The 17,084-nt window shown below is 39.1% G+C and overlaps 2 protein-coding genes across 2 annotated transcripts in view; one reads left to right on the top strand and one right to left on the bottom strand.

The window, feature by feature from the left end:
- The window catches only part of TRAPPC12 (trafficking protein particle complex subunit 12), a 48,605-nt gene extending 36,163 nt beyond the window's left edge, over positions 1-12,442 (bottom strand). The window contains exons 1-3 of the mRNA XM_064650462.1: positions 12,088-12,442; positions 10,057-11,273; positions 6,738-6,854 (exon numbers count right to left, since the gene is read on the bottom strand). Of these exons, the coding sequence (XP_064506532.1) occupies positions 6,738-6,854; positions 10,057-11,273; positions 12,088-12,427 (1,674 nt within the window). The 5' untranslated portion in view covers positions 12,428-12,442. The remainder of the gene's footprint in view (positions 1-6,737; positions 6,855-10,056; positions 11,274-12,087) is intronic.
- EIPR1 (EARP complex and GARP complex interacting protein 1) overlaps positions 12,172-17,084 on the top strand; it is a 75,469-nt gene continuing 70,556 nt past the window's right edge. Inside the window, exon 1 of the mRNA XM_064650463.1 lies at positions 12,172-12,291. Coding sequence (XP_064506533.1) covers positions 12,250-12,291 — 42 coding nt within the window. The 5' untranslated portion in view covers positions 12,172-12,249. The remainder of the gene's footprint in view (positions 12,292-17,084) is intronic.

Raw genomic sequence — 17,084 nt, 5'->3', positions numbered from 1 at the left:
TTGATAATATAAATGAATATACTATAATATCCATAATTTTGTTTTCTCATCAAAAGGAGAAAAAAATTCCCAGCTATATATTATCAATAATCACAGTCAAGTTACTCTACTATTACAAAGTATTCAATGTCTATTCTTATCTTACTGACTTCAGTATTTCAGATTATAACCCCTAGTGTAGTTCACTTAATGAAAATAAACTTTCCTAACATTGCCCAGAACATTCCTAGCAATCAGGAACAAAGGACAAGAAACAATACAATGCATAAAATGATAAATTCAGAACAATAACAAGTGTTTCACCTATACAATGTAAACATCTGAATTTCCATTTCATGACTAACTTCAAAATGTTAAATTTATTTTTTTATTCATAAAACAAAACTATTCTTAGTTAACAGTCCTGTTACACTGCCATCCCATTAATGTATAGCCTGTATAGCCTTGTATAGGCTGATGCAGCATACCAAGACCTTAACACACAGACTAATGTTTCACAAGTTTTAAGCTGTCATACTTTTCTATCATACAGAAGGGATTTTCAAGAGACATGTATCCAGCAGGTCATTCTGAAATAAATATATCGTATTCCTGAAAGTAATATTTCTTTCAAATAGTTTCTTAAATACATTAAAAAAAAGGTAATAGAAATTGTCATGTTGTCTGATGAAACGGTAAGAAAGAAAATATATTTATATTGGTGCTTGTAAGTTCGGATGCTAACCTCGAACTGGTATTTTATTAAATCCTCTCCAATGTTTTAGAAAACATGTCGATACAGCAAACAGTTACATCAAAAATTAGAAGTAACAACTGAAGAGTTTTCATACTTTCTTGCCTCCATTTTGCAGCCATACAGTTCAAAGGGCCACTACAGAGACCACCATGCACTAACCACCTCATCTCTCTCCCCTGCAATGTCAAATGCCAGATAAAAAGCTGAGTTCCACTCAGCAAGACCACAAAACAGCATGGCAGAATCTGAGACACCTACGCTCTCATGGAAAAGCAGGAACTGATAATGCCTTTACAACATCCTTCAACATCTACCTGTATCAACTTAGAAAAGCAGAAAGATACTGACACGGATTACCTGAAATTCATTCCGCTTCTGGAGAGACAAATTAAATTCTTATTATCCTTAGAATAGAAGCAAACACAGACTCAAAACTGCACAACTTTTCTTCCCAAATGAGAGTTAGGATCCAAAAATAATAATGGATCATTTATGACAAACTTAGTTGCTACAATTTTTTAAATTCTATTTTGGGCATGGACAAAAAATACTTTTTCCTTATAGAACAAGACAGCCAGGAAAAGCAAGTCTGACAGTCATTGTGAAAACAGTCTTTGCTAGAAAATGAAACATAACATTCATCAAGATTTCAAAATTAGAGCTGCCTGCTGATCATGAAGCATAATTCTCTGTGGAAGCTTAATAAAAGGCAGTACAACTTAATTTGAAACAAACTGGACACATTATTTTCTCTGGCAAATTGTACCAAACTTAGAGTTGCCAGTCCAGCAGAAATCTTTCTCCAGTTATTTCAAACACCCCTCAAAACCTTGCAGGTCAGTCACTTTCACACTTCCTACAGTCTACAAGCACACGGTCCTAATAGTCTGGGTCCCTTGTTCCTGAATTTTGTTTGTAAGTCCTAAGTTGAGGTCTAAAGCAAGTATGGACACTACAGCTTCAGATACAGCATCAAAAATACTGAAGAATATCTTCAAAGACAAAAATAATTATTCTGTGATGATCAGGACATGGTCATCTATCTGCTATTGTGTAAAAACATTAATTTCTCCAAGAAAAAATACTGTCAACCAAATATTATTGCCAACTAGGTCACTAACACAGCGGCAGCCAGCAGCAGAGAACTTCTCTCCACACGACATTAGCATTACCTTTTTCTGCCCCTCTCCCCCCCGAAATAGGAAGTTGTTCTTTTAATAAAAGCCACCAGTTTGTATGATTTCTGTACTTTTTGAGCACTGTTAGTCCAGATATTTATCTTGTGAAAGGAGTTTTTTGGTCCATATACATAACCAAAAATTAAAAGAAGAAAAACAAAAACATGTCAGTACTGACTGATGTACACACACCAAAGCTGGGCCAAGCAGAGCAGCCACCCAACAGACAATGCACTATTCCCTGCAGAACTTCTCTGTTCTTCAAAAACACAGAAATCCTGGGGGAGGTTTACATACAGACAGGGAAACTGCATAGTAAAACAGGTTTCAAATGCAATTCTTCTGTCTAGCAAAGCAAGTCATGAAGACTGGATGTCTGTGGAAAACGTGTTCAGTGATAAAAAGGGAACTCCACTGATACACAATTTATAACATTATTCAGTCTCTCAGGAAAAGCACTGAAATTTTATCCAGTAAGTAGAAATGCAACCTTTTCCCACAAGCACCCAGCTACTATTTGTGCTACTTGTATCTTCCATCTTCTCTCAAATCAGTGACATGAGAAATTGCTCACTGATTTAGAAACAAAAGAACAATCCCCTCTCCTATTTTCAAGGATAATTTTTAATTTATTAAAGTGAGTATGTATGCCATACCACTGTATCCAGATTTATTATATTTGAAAATATATGCAAAAGCACAACATTAATCACGTGCAAAAGTAGCAGTATATGACTTTTTTTAAATACACTCAAAGGGAGTCATTAACTCTACATGTAACACCATTAAAGTGATTAAAATGTCCTCCTCCACTAGCTATGACATGCTTCTCCCCTGTAAATTACACTGGTAGAGCACTTCCACATCAGTTAAGAAAATGTAGTTAGTAACCCTTTCCTGGCCTAGCAACTTGAAGAATGATTGTATGTTTAGAGCAAACACTGTGTATTCATAGTGGCAAGATATAGCAGTCTTTTTTTAGGTATAATAACTATCTAAGACAAAATTTTCTTATGGTTTACATCTCAAAACATCAGAGGGGTCTCTATTAAGACAGACTGTGCTATTTCTTAAAATGAGTGTAAACAATTAATCTAAAATATGGAATAACAGGAACTAACATAATTGCAGCTTGCACCTTGTATTTGCTGCTGTAAAACAAAGCAACGTTGTGAAGACAAGCTCTTGCTTACATTTATTTGCTCTAGACGTAAATGCATGTTCCTATGCCAGATTGATAAAACTTTTTAGAAACTGAAAACTCAAGATATTCTGCTTTCAGTTGAAAAATATAAAAACCTTCCCTGTACAGATGTATAACTCTATTCACTAGTTATTACAGAATTATTTTGCTGAACTGCTCCAGCACTCCTGTATCTCTTACAAGCCCCAAAGTTGTAAAACTAATTCAACTACACCAATTCACACCATTACCCCACCAGTAAAACATTTCCAATCCACTGTTACCCATTTGATAGCAGAAATTCAAAATGCGGAAGTTCAGTTGTTCAATAAACTATCTTTGGTTTACTGGTACAAATCTCACTCAAAACAACTACAGACCAAAATAATTTTGTTAACCAAGTTTAACAACCTTAGTTCAGTTCCTGCTGAACAAGAATTTGTCTTAGGCATGATGCTGCTGTTGGTGGTTTCATCAGAAAAGGTGCCCCTCTGGAAGCTCAGCTTACTAACTTCTTGGTAACTTTTGTTTTCTAACAACTAATTGTACTTCAGGAAACTTTTGCAGACTTTGCACTATGATTCCCCCAAAAGGACATCAGTCTCCAACATTCTTTGCTGCAAACAGAAATTTCATCTTACCCACAGAATTGTTTTTAACTTAAATGGATGTGAAAAGTTATTACTCTAGGATGCACACAGGAATCAATCAAATTTAAGATACTGTTTTGTGACCCTGGTGAAAAGAGCTGGTATCTGCATTTGTAGATGTAATCTAGGAAGTACTGTCACTGCACGTAAGGACCACATCACCAAAGAGGGATAAGATGATTTACAGTGTCAGCATATGAGATCTTTAACCTGCAAAGTCATGTAACTTACAATGTAATGTGCACTCTGGGCAGTGATAACAAAAAGATGTTGGCTTCAATTGGAAGAGGTTCCGAGAAGAGCTCCTAAGATGCTTGTGAAGGCATCCATGACTAGATTACTAGAGATGGGTTATTTTTGGAATTGCCACTGCTGTTTACCCATACAAAGTAGCAGGGGAGAGGAAGTAAATACTGAGAAAAGAAAATTACTTAAAAAGCAACATGACACCAAAACACTTAAATTGTTGTAAACAACTTTAGCTTCGATTAGAAAGAAAGATTTTGAGAGAGGACTGATTAGAATTCCTTTGATTAGCAAGCAAAGGAATGAAGTTCTGGAATAGCCTTTGAAAGTAGCAGCAGTGGTTTTTTGTTTATTAGTTAAAATAGACAAATAGGAAAAGAGAAGCAATTGTATGGTAGAATAGAGAAGCTTCAGAATTGCAGATAAAGACTTTTGGCATGAAGATTTGGGATACTAGTGAGCCATTTAGTATGTTTTTCCCACCCACACAGGATTAAAACAGTAACCAGATACTAATGAAGTGATTTCCTCTGAAGCAGACAAACCTGGAATAGCATTCTTTTTTTCTAAATTTTTTCCATTCCATAATACAATGGAGTCCACCCAAGATCATCTGAGAATTCTAACCTAACAAGTTTTTCAGAACAGAACCTAACATTCACTTTTTGTTTCACCTGCCACTGGTGACACAACATTGTCCTACAACATGTGACAATTCTTGAGACTAAATTTAGATGTGATCAGTGACTGTATTATTAGACCTCTATAGACTTCAGGGTTTGGACATCAGCTCACAGGTAAACTCTTAAATAACAGGTATCAGTCTGAAGCTGAAGTCTATCCTAATTCCAAGCACTTCTCTTCTGTACTGTGGACCCATGTGAAATACAGTCTTTTGAGTTGCTGCAAGGGATTGAGTTGAGTGATAAACAATCTCACTAATTCTCATGTTCATGTGTAGTTCAAGGATACCAAACAAACTCCTAAGGAAAAAAATTGTAATGTTATGGAAACTGCGTAGCAATATTGCCAATGTGCATCAGTCTTTACCCAGATCTTAAATGAAAATATGTCCTGTAAGTGGTCCTTTGCATCAAAAGATTTATTCACTGCACATATGTGGTCAGGAATTCACTCATAAACAAAGTAAAACTGGTGATTGGTAACAGAATACTTATATGTCATTCTGGCCTATGTATTAAAAAGTATATATATTTTTAATTAGTATCATCTAGCATGGGATTTTAATGTTTCTAAGTCTGAAATCTCTTTCAAACATAAAAGACTGTTGTCAATCAGAAATAAATTTTCTACATTTAGAATTTCAGAAAAAAACAGCAATATTTGCAAGGGAAAAAATTGACCAACTAATTATCATCATAAAAAGAAACAAACAATTAACAGCAAATGATTGAGAGCCTTGAAAATTGAAGAACATTCTGACTTCTAGCTGAATGGCTCCAATTTTATAAAACCCCCGACCCTTCTAATAAGACAAGTTTTTAAATAAAAATGATCTACAGATAGCAAATGATGCTACAGCTGCATACTGCCTCCTTAGCTTCGCTGCCTTGAGCATAAGAACCTTAACACGGCTCTTCTGGAGCTTAAGAGCACGTTCAAAACTAAAACAGTATCAGCACCAGCACTGTATTTAAGCTACAAGGTTGTCTGCAGCACAGAAAAACACCTTGCATAGACACCAACTACCAGGCTAAACGGAAAAATGTTCCCCATTCCCCTTCTGGAAGAGGGAAAGAAAGTGCAGAAAAAACACTTGTTCTACTTAGACACTGATGGGTACAAGATTTCCCCATAAGATTTTGTTTTCCCCTCCAAACTCTCAAGCTAAGCAAAACATTGAGACAAATTGAAAAATATCTGTCTCTAGGATGGAGATCACAATCTGTTTTTTGGCTTTAGTTTCCAAAATCACCGCTGAATTCCTTGAACAGTGCTTGCCGAAACCTCCCAGAGTATTCCTAACATGACAAAAAAGTTGTCTCTTTTGAAGCTTTACAAGTCAAGTCACACGCTTAGATTAAAAGACGTTAAATACCAAATACAGACTGTCCTAACACTTGTAATTCCTCACAGCTTTTCCTCAGTAATTTTTCACCCATTTTGTTCAAAAATAAAATGAGTCAAAAATACCTTGTCATGTCACCAGATTAGGTAAGGCTCAGTTAAGTAATAGTAATGACTTTCATACAGGAACACAATGGTAGAAGGAAGGTTCACGAGGCTGCTAGATGCAACTGTTTACGGGACAGAAATATTTACATTAATTAAAAGATTAAATTAAGCTTTCCTTTGGAAGCAATTTACTTTAGTTTTCCTGCACTGAAGTAAAAAATTAGGCATTACCATTTACAACTTGTACATCTTGCCTTTTGTAAAACACTCAGGTAAAAACATAAATACGTACGCAAAAAAGAGATTAAAATCTGTTTTACAACCATTTACAACACAAAAAAAAATTTACAGTCACTTAAGATAACCTTTTCTCTAACTTTTGCATATTAAAAAAATGTTTACTGCATGATTTAAACCCAAATATTTAAATCCCAGTGTCATTCCCTTTAAAAATTACTGTAGTTTGGTGAGTATTATGGCAGGATCACGGATAGACTGATTTGTAGATTTTTTTTTTCCCCAGTTTCTCTGCACATTCAGTAATTCCCAATTATCTTTAAGGAAGCATAGTATTTAATACATACTAAATTACAAAGATTGTTACTTACAATTAGCTGTTTCAAGCCCACAAATGACTGCTCCACAGAGCTGGTGTTCAAAACTTGTCTCTTCACTGCAGCTTGCTCCCCCAAGAAGCGAAGCATTAACTCTTTTACTGCATCTCCCTTGGTGTTCATGGAACAGAAAAACAAGACACATAACAAGATTCTTTTAAACATCATTTTTGCAAAATAAGATATAGAATTAAAGCTGAGCAACATAGTTCTTTCCTCTAGAGAAATACTTATTTTCCAGTACTTTCTGTGTGAAATAAATATAACTGCACGTGTATTTACAGCATTATAATGAAAATTTCTGCATTTACTCCACATAACTTGGTATATTCTTGGTATATTCTAACTGGTTTCAGTTAGCATTGACACATTCAGGTTTATTTGCTTCTCACATTATTATTATTGCTCACAGATCTTACAAAATATTCCTCAAAGATCTTATGAAACACAATCAGTTTTATGGGTTTTTACAATGTCTATTAACATTGAAAGGTGCAAGCTACTGATCAAAGATTAACATGCACACGATAAGCTAGCCTTACATACCCACAGAAAATAAACTTGGGAAATCACACAACGAAGTAAACAGCAATCCTTCAATAAGTGTTCTTAATTTCAAAGGAACTAACTGCAAGAATCAGTCAGAGAAACTGGGCTACCTGAGCTCAATACCTTTTTGCTTAAAAAAAAAGATGAAATTAATAAAATACAGCTACGTAAAGACAATTGATACTAAATGTTGGCACTTTCCCCATGGACAATGATGGGAAATATATTTGTGTTTAAGGAATGAGACTGCAACTACTCTTTCACTACATGGAAATCCTTTACCTCTAATGCTGTCACTTATCCTATGAATAAATGAGATATCCATCTTTCGGACAGAAGAGTCCAAAGGATTAAGAAAAGACTGTGTGCAAAATTACATGAATACAGAAGAATTCCTAATCTCCCCCAATAGCATTTTGGACCCAACAGTACTTCGGAGAATGAAACAGTAAAAATGAACATAATGAAACAAAGGACAGCAGACAGCAACTCATGAAAAAAGGCATAATGGAAAGAGCATAAAAAGCTGCACTCAGACTCGTTCCGACACTCGAAGAACACAGGTGCAGACAATCTGTACCATTCACAATCCAAGATAATTTAAAAATAATGCTTCTTGAACGATCACCAAAAGCAGCTGAAATAAAAAAATATTCAGTATTTTTCTTGGTATGATTTATCCACATAAAACTCATCTGAAAAAATTTTCAGACAATACACTTGTCATGCAAACACTTTCTGAGCAAGCAGGGAAAAGAGTAAAGGATCAAGCTCTTCAATACACATCATGCAAAATTTCAGTCCTTCCCTGAAGCACATTTGCAGTTCACTCAATGTAAATGCACTTTACAACCAACTTCTCTGTCCACTGCATGCAGCCTGGTTTAACATCTTGGATTAACATTTACATTAGCAAACTATTCATACCAAAGCCATAATGACTATTGTTGGAAGCTGCTTTAACATTGAAAACATGCCTCCCACAATGTTTCAGTTGACATTTCAAGTACTCTACAATTATAGTTTCAGTTAAATACACAGTTTGCATACTAGTAGGGCATGGAACAATGTACCAAAGTAGGGGATGTCAAGTCAGTCAAGTCATGCACTCAGGCCATTGAAAAGCAGTAACTGAAAGTGAGGAAAGTTGCCTAAATATAAAGCACTTCAAAACTTGTGCCTGCTGACATATCTATGAGACTACTTATAAATTATAATCAATGAAGAAAGCAGCAGGAGTGCCCCTTAATTCCATTCATGATTTTACATCAGGTCTTATTGTAGAAATAAATCACATGGATATTGCCAAACATCTTCTTTTAAATTATGTACTAAATGGTACATCTGCATATATGCACATGGCCAGATCTAGGGAATCAACAGCACAAACAAGCCTTTAATCGATGGCTTAAGTGAGCAAGAAGTGAGCAAGAAGTATTGTGAAAGAGAAGGCCTGCAATAAGGAAGCCCTCATCCTTGGAGCCTGCAGAAGAGATCATTCCTTCTGTCCATCTCATTAGCTGTCAGGAGAGGCACAGTACACAGTCTTGAATAACTCATCAAGGTCTAAGGGATATTTTGGGCAAGGTGGGAAGGACAGGAAGAGTAGCAGCTTCCTATTACAATGTTTTCATTCATGCTACTTTTCAGGCTCTGTGACACAAACAAACGTTTTAAGATAAAGTTAACCCAAGAAGCAGCAGCAGCATGGCATATGTCTAAAACTGGTATAATTTATTGATTCTGACAGAAAACTAAGATTTGTCAGTTAATTTAGCTACAAATCTGGACCCGACTCATTCCAGAAACTTTTCCGATAGCTCCTGCAGATTAGGAAGTTACTGCAGACTATTCTCTGCTTTGCATTAGACTATTGACTGATAATCTTTGTTACGCACAATTAAAGATTAAAATATTCAAACCCTCAACACCATCTATCTAAACAACAATTCTATTATCCAGAGACATACATATCAAAGAGTAGGATTAGCCTATTTCAAGAAAAGAAACCAAAACATTACGATAGTTAGTCTTGACCAGGATAAAATTGCTTCATTAGAAATGCTGAATAGATCTAAGTGAAATTTCTCAAATTCTGAAAAAAAAGCTTTATGCCTTCTCAGCAGTTGGAAACTCTGATAGAAGCAAAAAATTGAGTTTTCACTGCTATGTTTTTTGCTTCATGATCTCATTTGGAGTCTTCCCTTTAGTTTTGGTGTTATCCCTTCCAACTGCCTTGCTGCAGCACTCAATCTTTCTTATAGGTTATACCTTTTCACTGCTTAGGGAAGATAGAAAAGATGCAATTTCAGTCAGTGTTAACATTATTGAGAACACTGTGAACATGAATGAAAAAATCTTATTTCCCAGTTGGTTGCAACAGTGAATTCCACAAACAAAGCTGTCTGCTTTCAGACTGGAGTACAGCATAGAGGTTTTGTATATATTCCAAATTCAAGCATCATCTTACTAACTAGGAGGACCAGAAACAAAGTACTTAAAAATACAATCAGCTTTGGATTCTAAGGAAATTGTCAACACTGGTTTTCAATGTACCCAACAAATGTCACTATGAATAAATTAGATCCGGTTTTATCCCTTTTACGTATGAGTAGGCAGTGACGCTGACTTTTATTAGGTTTGAAGTAATACACACATGGTGACCATCAGCAATATGAAGCACTATGATATACACATTACTGGATAGCTTACACAGTATTTCTAAAATATAATCATAGACTAAGATGCAATAACAGACTCTTACCTGGATATTATCAAACTTTAATCCAGGCATGGTAAGATTCTCTTTATCTATGAACACGGTGCTGTACTGTTGTGTGGCAACTGAAATGAGAACATTCCTTGTTTCTTCACTAGGAAGCCAAGCATCATTTCTTCTATCTAGTTCACTCATATTTAAGGCTGTGGCAAATGGGTCATCGCTCCCAGCAAAAACAGCTTGGATTTGTGAGAATGGCTTGGGGGATTGAGTTATTTCTAGAGATGAGGGAGGACCACCTGCTTCAGGTCTCCCATTGCGCACAGGGAAAGTAGGGTTAGATGAAGCACAAGAACCATCTCCACCGTTAGCAAGAGAGGACATTTGTTCTGGAACTGAAGAGCTTGCATTGGGATTACTAACAGAAATAAAATTGGATGTGGTAAATGAATCAAAAAAATCAGAAGCTAAAGTATTAGTGTTAACAGTGTCACCAAAGAATTTGCTCAGACTAGGACTTGGCTGAACCACCTGCGGATTAGACTTCACTGGAGTCTCAATTATACTACCAAAACTGGGAGATTTTACCATCTGAGGTTCAAAACCATCAGGTAGGAACAACTGTGCCTGGGTACTAACATTGTTTGCTTGGCTAAAGATGGTGCACACAGGAATAGGCTCAGCCTCAGAAGATGGTTTGCTAGTACTGGGGGATGATATTTGGTCCTCAGGTTTGCTTTCATCAATATTATTTGGTTTTTTATCAACAGAAATGTTGTTTTCCATCTTTGGTTCCTCCTTCACTGCTTCCTGAATTGATTCTTCCTTCAAAGATGCCTGATCATCTGTTCCAATCTCAGAAATGTCTTTGGGTGTTTCTTCATGTTCAGTTTCACTCTCATTACTTAAAAACTCTTCTTTATCCACTTCTGCTTCTGGTTTTTTATTATCTTTAGCTTCCATTTGTTCTACAATCTCCTGGAGACAACCAAGTTCACCTGTGTCATCTTCGCTATTGTTTGGTGAATCTGAAATAATGACACTCTCCATCATTTGCTCATTAAGTTTGTCTACAAAATTATTTGAATCTTCTGATACAGTTTCGTTCCCTTCAGACTCAAATTCATCTCCACCAAGATCAATGGTTTCCTCATGAAAGAGAATTTCCTCCTGAGTTTTCTGCTGGACTATGTCTCTGTTATCATCTTCATCTGAGGTGCTCTTTGCATCCTTAGCATTACTTTCATTATTCTCCATGGTAACTGAAGAGGGAAAAGTCCCCACCAAAAAAAGAATTAGTTTTGTTTCTCTGGTGTTGGTCAGGTGTCACAATGAAACTCCTAAGAATCATATAAACGCTGAAATTCTTGCTTTAAAAATATAGTAATTTCACTATATGACATCTTTCATTTAACATCTAACCACAGAATAAATTAATTTTGAAAATATATTCTCTCCATCCTTTCTGCACATCGCAACACTATTGGGATTGAAAAGCAAAGGCCTCCCACTGAACAAAGGCAAAACAATTTAATAGAATGCTTTGGTTGGAAGGAGATCTTGAAGATCATCTTGTTCCAACCTCCCTGCCGTGGGCAGGGACACCTTCAACTAGACCAGGTTGCTCAGAGCCCCATCCAGCCTGGCCTTGAACCCCTCCACGGATGGGGATCTACAGCTTCCCTGGACAACCTGTTCCAGGGCCTCCTTATTTGCTTCAAAGCTCGGAAGCCCAGCTCGGTCCCCGTTCCAGCGAAGGGCCGCGCAGTCTCAGCGCTGTCCCCAGCGCGGGGCCAGACAAGCGGGACCAGCGCCCAGCGGAGCTGCAGTACACCCGCGGCCCCGGGCTGGGCTGGGCTGGGCTCGGCGCTGCCTCCGGTGCCACCGCGGGTGCCCTGGCCCGGCCGCCCCGCGGGGGCGGGGGCGCAGCCTCCACCTGGAGCAGCCCCAGCGACACCCGCCCACCCGGACGGCCCTCCGGCAGCATGGGAGCCGCGCGGCCGCCCCCGTCCCATTCCATTCCATATGTCCCATTCCATCCCATACATCCCATCCCATTCCACCCCATCCTGTCACCTCGGAGCCGCCGCCACCTCCCCCGGCGCCGCTCCCCCCTCACGGCGCCTGCGCGAGGGCCGGGCCGCGCGCAGCTCCCGGAAGCGGCTGGCAACGGGCTGCGCCGAGGGCCAGAAAGCATCGGGCGCGGGCGGGGGTGCGCGGCGAGGCTGAGGAGCCGCAATGGAGGACGACGCGCCGGTGATTTACGGGCTGGAGTTCCAGGTAAGCGCGGACGGGAGGATGAGGGAGGATTGGCAGTGCCAGTCCTGCCTCCGGGAAGGCGGTGGCTGCGGGGTCGCGTGTGTGTGGTGGGGCAGGGGAGAGCACACGGGCGTCCCCTCGCTCCCCCGAGCAGCATCGCGGGCACCGCCGGTTCTCGGAGGCTCCGTTGGGTATTTTAAAGGTGGCTGAGCAGGGGGCGGGAGCCAGTCCCCGCTCCAGAACCCGCTGTTTGCGGGGCCAGGGCAGGACTCGTTCCGTCAAGGGCGCTGGGGGGAATCCTGCCCTGTCACCGCGCCTGGTCCACCGCTGGAGAAGCCTTTGCCGCGCTCTGGGGTCGCACGAAAACACCGTCAGTCTCGAAGAGATCCCTGTAGTTCATTCTGCCTTCTCAGAAAGAAAAAAATTATTAAAACCGCTTTTGTAAGGAGAGAGCATGAAACTGTTTCCAGTAAGTTGCCAATTTTAGTTGGTTACATCCTGCTGTAAGTTACATGATCTTTGTGCGATCTGTTCTGAGTTCCATGTCTGTGCATTTGTCCCATGGAACAAATCTGTCCATCATGGTAGTGGTTATGGCTATAACGAAATGGAACTGTCTAGGTTAGGAATTTATTAGTCATCTCCTTAGAGGAACACAGGTGTTTAATAAGGTTCCTACAAGTTCTGGGAAAACAAACAGGAAGGTAACTGGATGGGTGAGCAGGACCCTAATTCATGATTCCCCCAATAAGGGCTTTACTCAGCTGTTACATGTTCTCTTTGCAACAGCTGGCTTATCATCGTTGTAATATAGAGTAGTAGCTGCAGAAAAAACACAGCACCTCCTAACAGAACAATTCATTCTTCAGTAGATGTAGTAATGTAAATATCTACACAAACACTTTTTTTTTAGGCACCTTTACTAAAGTGCTCGTGGAAAGTAGTACACAAAGGTTCTTTGTAACAGGTGTCCTGGGTACTGAGCCATGTACTCTGGAGTCAGACTACACCAATAGATCTCCTTAGCAAATTGTGTATTTGCTTGGTTTCCTCTTGTATAGGAGCTGGTATGTAAAACTCACCTGTTCTAAATGTTGAATGTACTGAAGTCTGATGATATGCTATCATTTTGTGATTGTCTACAGATAGCTGTAACTCTTACTTTGAAATTAATAAAACTTATTCTGCAAAATAGATTTCAGTATAGAATATATATCCTGTTCTTAATAAAATTCGTAGCTCCTTTCTAGTAGGTCATATATAGTGAGTCTTCCAGAAATTTTGGAAGACTAGTCTGTATACTGTCTGGAACCTCCATGGACCTGTGCTTCCCCCACCCTATCCCCCCACCAAAGCATGTATCTCCTAGAGACCTCTTCTCTTCTGCCAGGTATGTAAACAGGGTTGTCTGGCAGGAGGATTAAAGAAAATGGATGAAGAAAGTGGCCATAATAAAAGGAAATTACTGTTAGTACAGATCACTTGGAGAGAAGGTGAGAAAAGAAGAGATGGTTTATGGGTAAGCTGGAAAAGGAGCATAGACATGAAGGTTCTATTTCTGATCTCCATTAACTCCCAGTGTAGCTTTAAAACAAATAACATCTCTGTACTTTCTGAAAATGGAGAGATTTTAATGGAGAGACTTAAACCTAAAACTAGTCTGGTCTTTCTAACTTGTGTCTCCAGGTCTAATAAGAAAGATAATTTCTTTTTTTAAGCTTCATTTCTTCTGTGTTGCTAGATAATAATGGTTAGCTGCATCATCACAATTACTGCTTCTTGTCTGAAAGCATCTCTTCAGACTAATTTTTCAGCCAAGTTTAAAAAATTTTGTCTTTGTTTCTTATGGTTGAGTTGGGATTTGTTTGTATTTTTTTAAAAAATTTCCAGTCTTTACTTCAGCTCTATGACAAGCTTATTCAAAGTTGACTTTGAAATTACAAAGTAATTAAAAGGAGGAAGGGATCTTCTTACTCTTGTCGCAAATAAAAATTATATTTCACTAAATGGTGACATGTAGAAATTACATAAGGGATTGTGGACTGAGAAGCAACATGTGTCTCCAGCAGTCAAGAAGAATCTGTCTTTGGCCACTGACAAAGTGTAGTTTGCAGATATGCTTTTCATCTGATCTGATGTGGCTGGGTTTATAAGAACTTAAAGCTGATTCCTACTAGGGTGCTATCCACCAATTAACTTAAAATTATTTCTGTTCATTTCCATGTGCAGAATGTGTTCTGATGTATTGGCATAAGTAAGGTAACTTAGAGTAATGAATAAATACATTTTTCTCCTTTTTTTTTAATCCAGTTTTCATCAAAAAAATAGTGGAATAGGAGAGTCTTACTTAGGGCCATGTCACTCACAGAAAGTTCTAACATTCGAGAATGAAAGTAAAGATATTCTGAGCAGTTATACAACTGTTTATCACTACTTAGCAAGTGTAAGTATTGTGGAAAAAGTTTTACCGAGTAACAGCGAGAAACAATTTTGGTTTGCTTTTGTCTGGGGTGGAGATAAGGGGGAAGCTAAACATCTAACAGCAAAACCAGAATAAAACTAGTGATAGTTTTCTGCATGATTAGTTAAATTTTTGAGCTGGTTAGTTCCTCCTGTTTTACTAGACATCTGGAACTTCTTTTTGTGCTGTTTTGAATGTTCATATAACCCCAAAAACATAGGTTTTAGGAGTGGTTTTTTTGTCTCTTGAGTGTGTCTGTGAGCTATATGAGCAGTGTACAGACAATACAAATTATATGTGAACTTTAGGGTGCGTGGTTCTTTTTGTGACTTTTTTCAAGACAATATCCCACCATATTTGCTCCGATCATCTGACTGTAGTGAAAATGAGAAAATTACAGATGGATGGTGAATGAAAATGTGAGTTGCTACTTGAATTGAGGACTGAGTGATGTGACTGTGGCTCATGATGATGGATACAGAGCAACCAGTGTAGCTGCAGAACACTTCACAGAATCACAGAATATGCTGATTTGGATGACCCACAAGGATCATCAATTCCAATACTTAGCCCAGCACACAACCATCCCCAAGAGTCACATCATGTGCCTGAGAGTGTCATCCAAACACTTTTTGAACTCTGTCAGGCTTGATGCTGTGAGCCCTTCCCTGGGGAGGCTGTTCCAGCACCCAACCACCCTCTGGGTGAAGAATCTTTTTTCTAATATCCAACTAAATGTCCCCGACACAACTTCAGGCCATTCCCTCGGTTCCTGTCACTGGTCACCAGAGAGGAGAGATCAGTGCCTGCCCCTCCTCTTTCCCTCACAAGGAAATAGTAGACTGCAATGAGTCTCAGCCTCCTCCATGCTGAACAGACCAAATGACCTCAGCAGCTCCTCATGTGGCTTCCCCTCAAGGCTCTAGACCATCTTCATTGACCTCCTTTGGACACTTTCTAATACCTTAATATCTTTCTTATATTGCAGTGCCCAAAACTTCACACAATATTTAAGGTGAGGCCGCGCCAGTGCAGAGCAGAGCAGAGCAGGACAATCCCCTCCCTTGACCGGCTGGTGATGCTTTGCCTGATGCCCCCCAGGACACGGTTGGCCCTCCTGGCTGCCAGGGCACTGCTGACTCATATTTAACTTGCCATTGACCAGGACCCCCAGGTCTCTTTCTATGGCACTGCTTTCCAGCATCTCATTCCCCAGTCTGTATCTACATCCAGGATTGCCCCATCCCGGGTTTAGAATCCAGCACTTTCCCTTGTTGAACTTCATGTGGTTGGTGATTGCCCAGTCCTCTAATTTGTCAAGGTCTCTCTGCAGGGCCTCCCTGCCTTCAAGGGAGTCAACAGCTCCTCCCAGTTTTGTGTCATCTGCAAACTTGCTTAGTATCCCTTCCAGTCCTGTATCCAAGTAATTTATGAAGATGTTGAAGAATACCGAAAGGTTGTTCTTCTAAAATGAACCTTGGTAGTATTCAATATTCTCAGTTATAAAAATGTGATGAATGAAGTCCCAGGAGTATCACTAAGTGCTATGTTTCAGAAGCACTGAAATTATGTGCTTCTTGTCCAGTGTAAAGTTGATGTAGGTCTAACCTGGAGTATCTGGTATGTCTACCCTGTGTTGAATTGGCTTTCATTTTCAGGGAGTCACAATTTTCCCCATGTTATTATTGAGGGTTTAAACAGTGATGTTTTGAGCAGGTGTGTAAGCATACTGAATGTCTCAAAATACTGTATTTGCCTTAGTTTAAGCTTGACTGAGTGATGCTTATAGGCCTGAAGTGAGCAATGTATAGAGGTGCTTTTGGGGATAGGTATTTGGCTCAAGACAACAAATGTGGGTAGAGCCCTTCCCAAATCTTCGTTCACGAAGCCTAGCCATGATGACATCTTTCTTGTTTAAAAGCATGAGTGAGGGAAGAGGAACATTGCTTGTGCCAGAGAGTGATAATTATGGAGCATGTGTTTGGCACATGTCATGGATTTTGGGGATACCACAGCACTGAGCTGAATTTCAGCATGCCAGACACTCCTATTGTGTATTAAATGTCAAAAGCACATGGACTTGCAAGGGAGAAGGATAACGAGCAGGAGGCAAGGACAGCAGAGCACAGGGCTATACTGCACAAAGACAGCTCCAGCAGCACTCTGAGATGGGCTCTGACTGAAGCAGGCTTGGAAAAAGTGCAGTCATGCTTTGTCAGAGTTTGTGTAATGCATTGTGGTATTGTCCTGCTCTTTGAGTAAGCAACACTTGCCCTGTATTATATTGTCTGTTAGTTGTTAACAGGTTTTATGAATCTGAATAGAGACTATTGATTTTTAGGACTTGCCTGTT

This window comes from Pseudopipra pipra, chromosome 3 (assembly GCF_036250125.1).
Source record: "Pseudopipra pipra isolate bDixPip1 chromosome 3, bDixPip1.hap1, whole genome shotgun sequence".
NCBI lineage: Eukaryota > Metazoa > Chordata > Aves > Passeriformes > Pipridae > Pseudopipra > Pseudopipra pipra.
The sequence above is the reverse complement of the archived record's forward strand: the minus strand, read 5'-3'. Positions and strand labels throughout refer to the sequence as shown.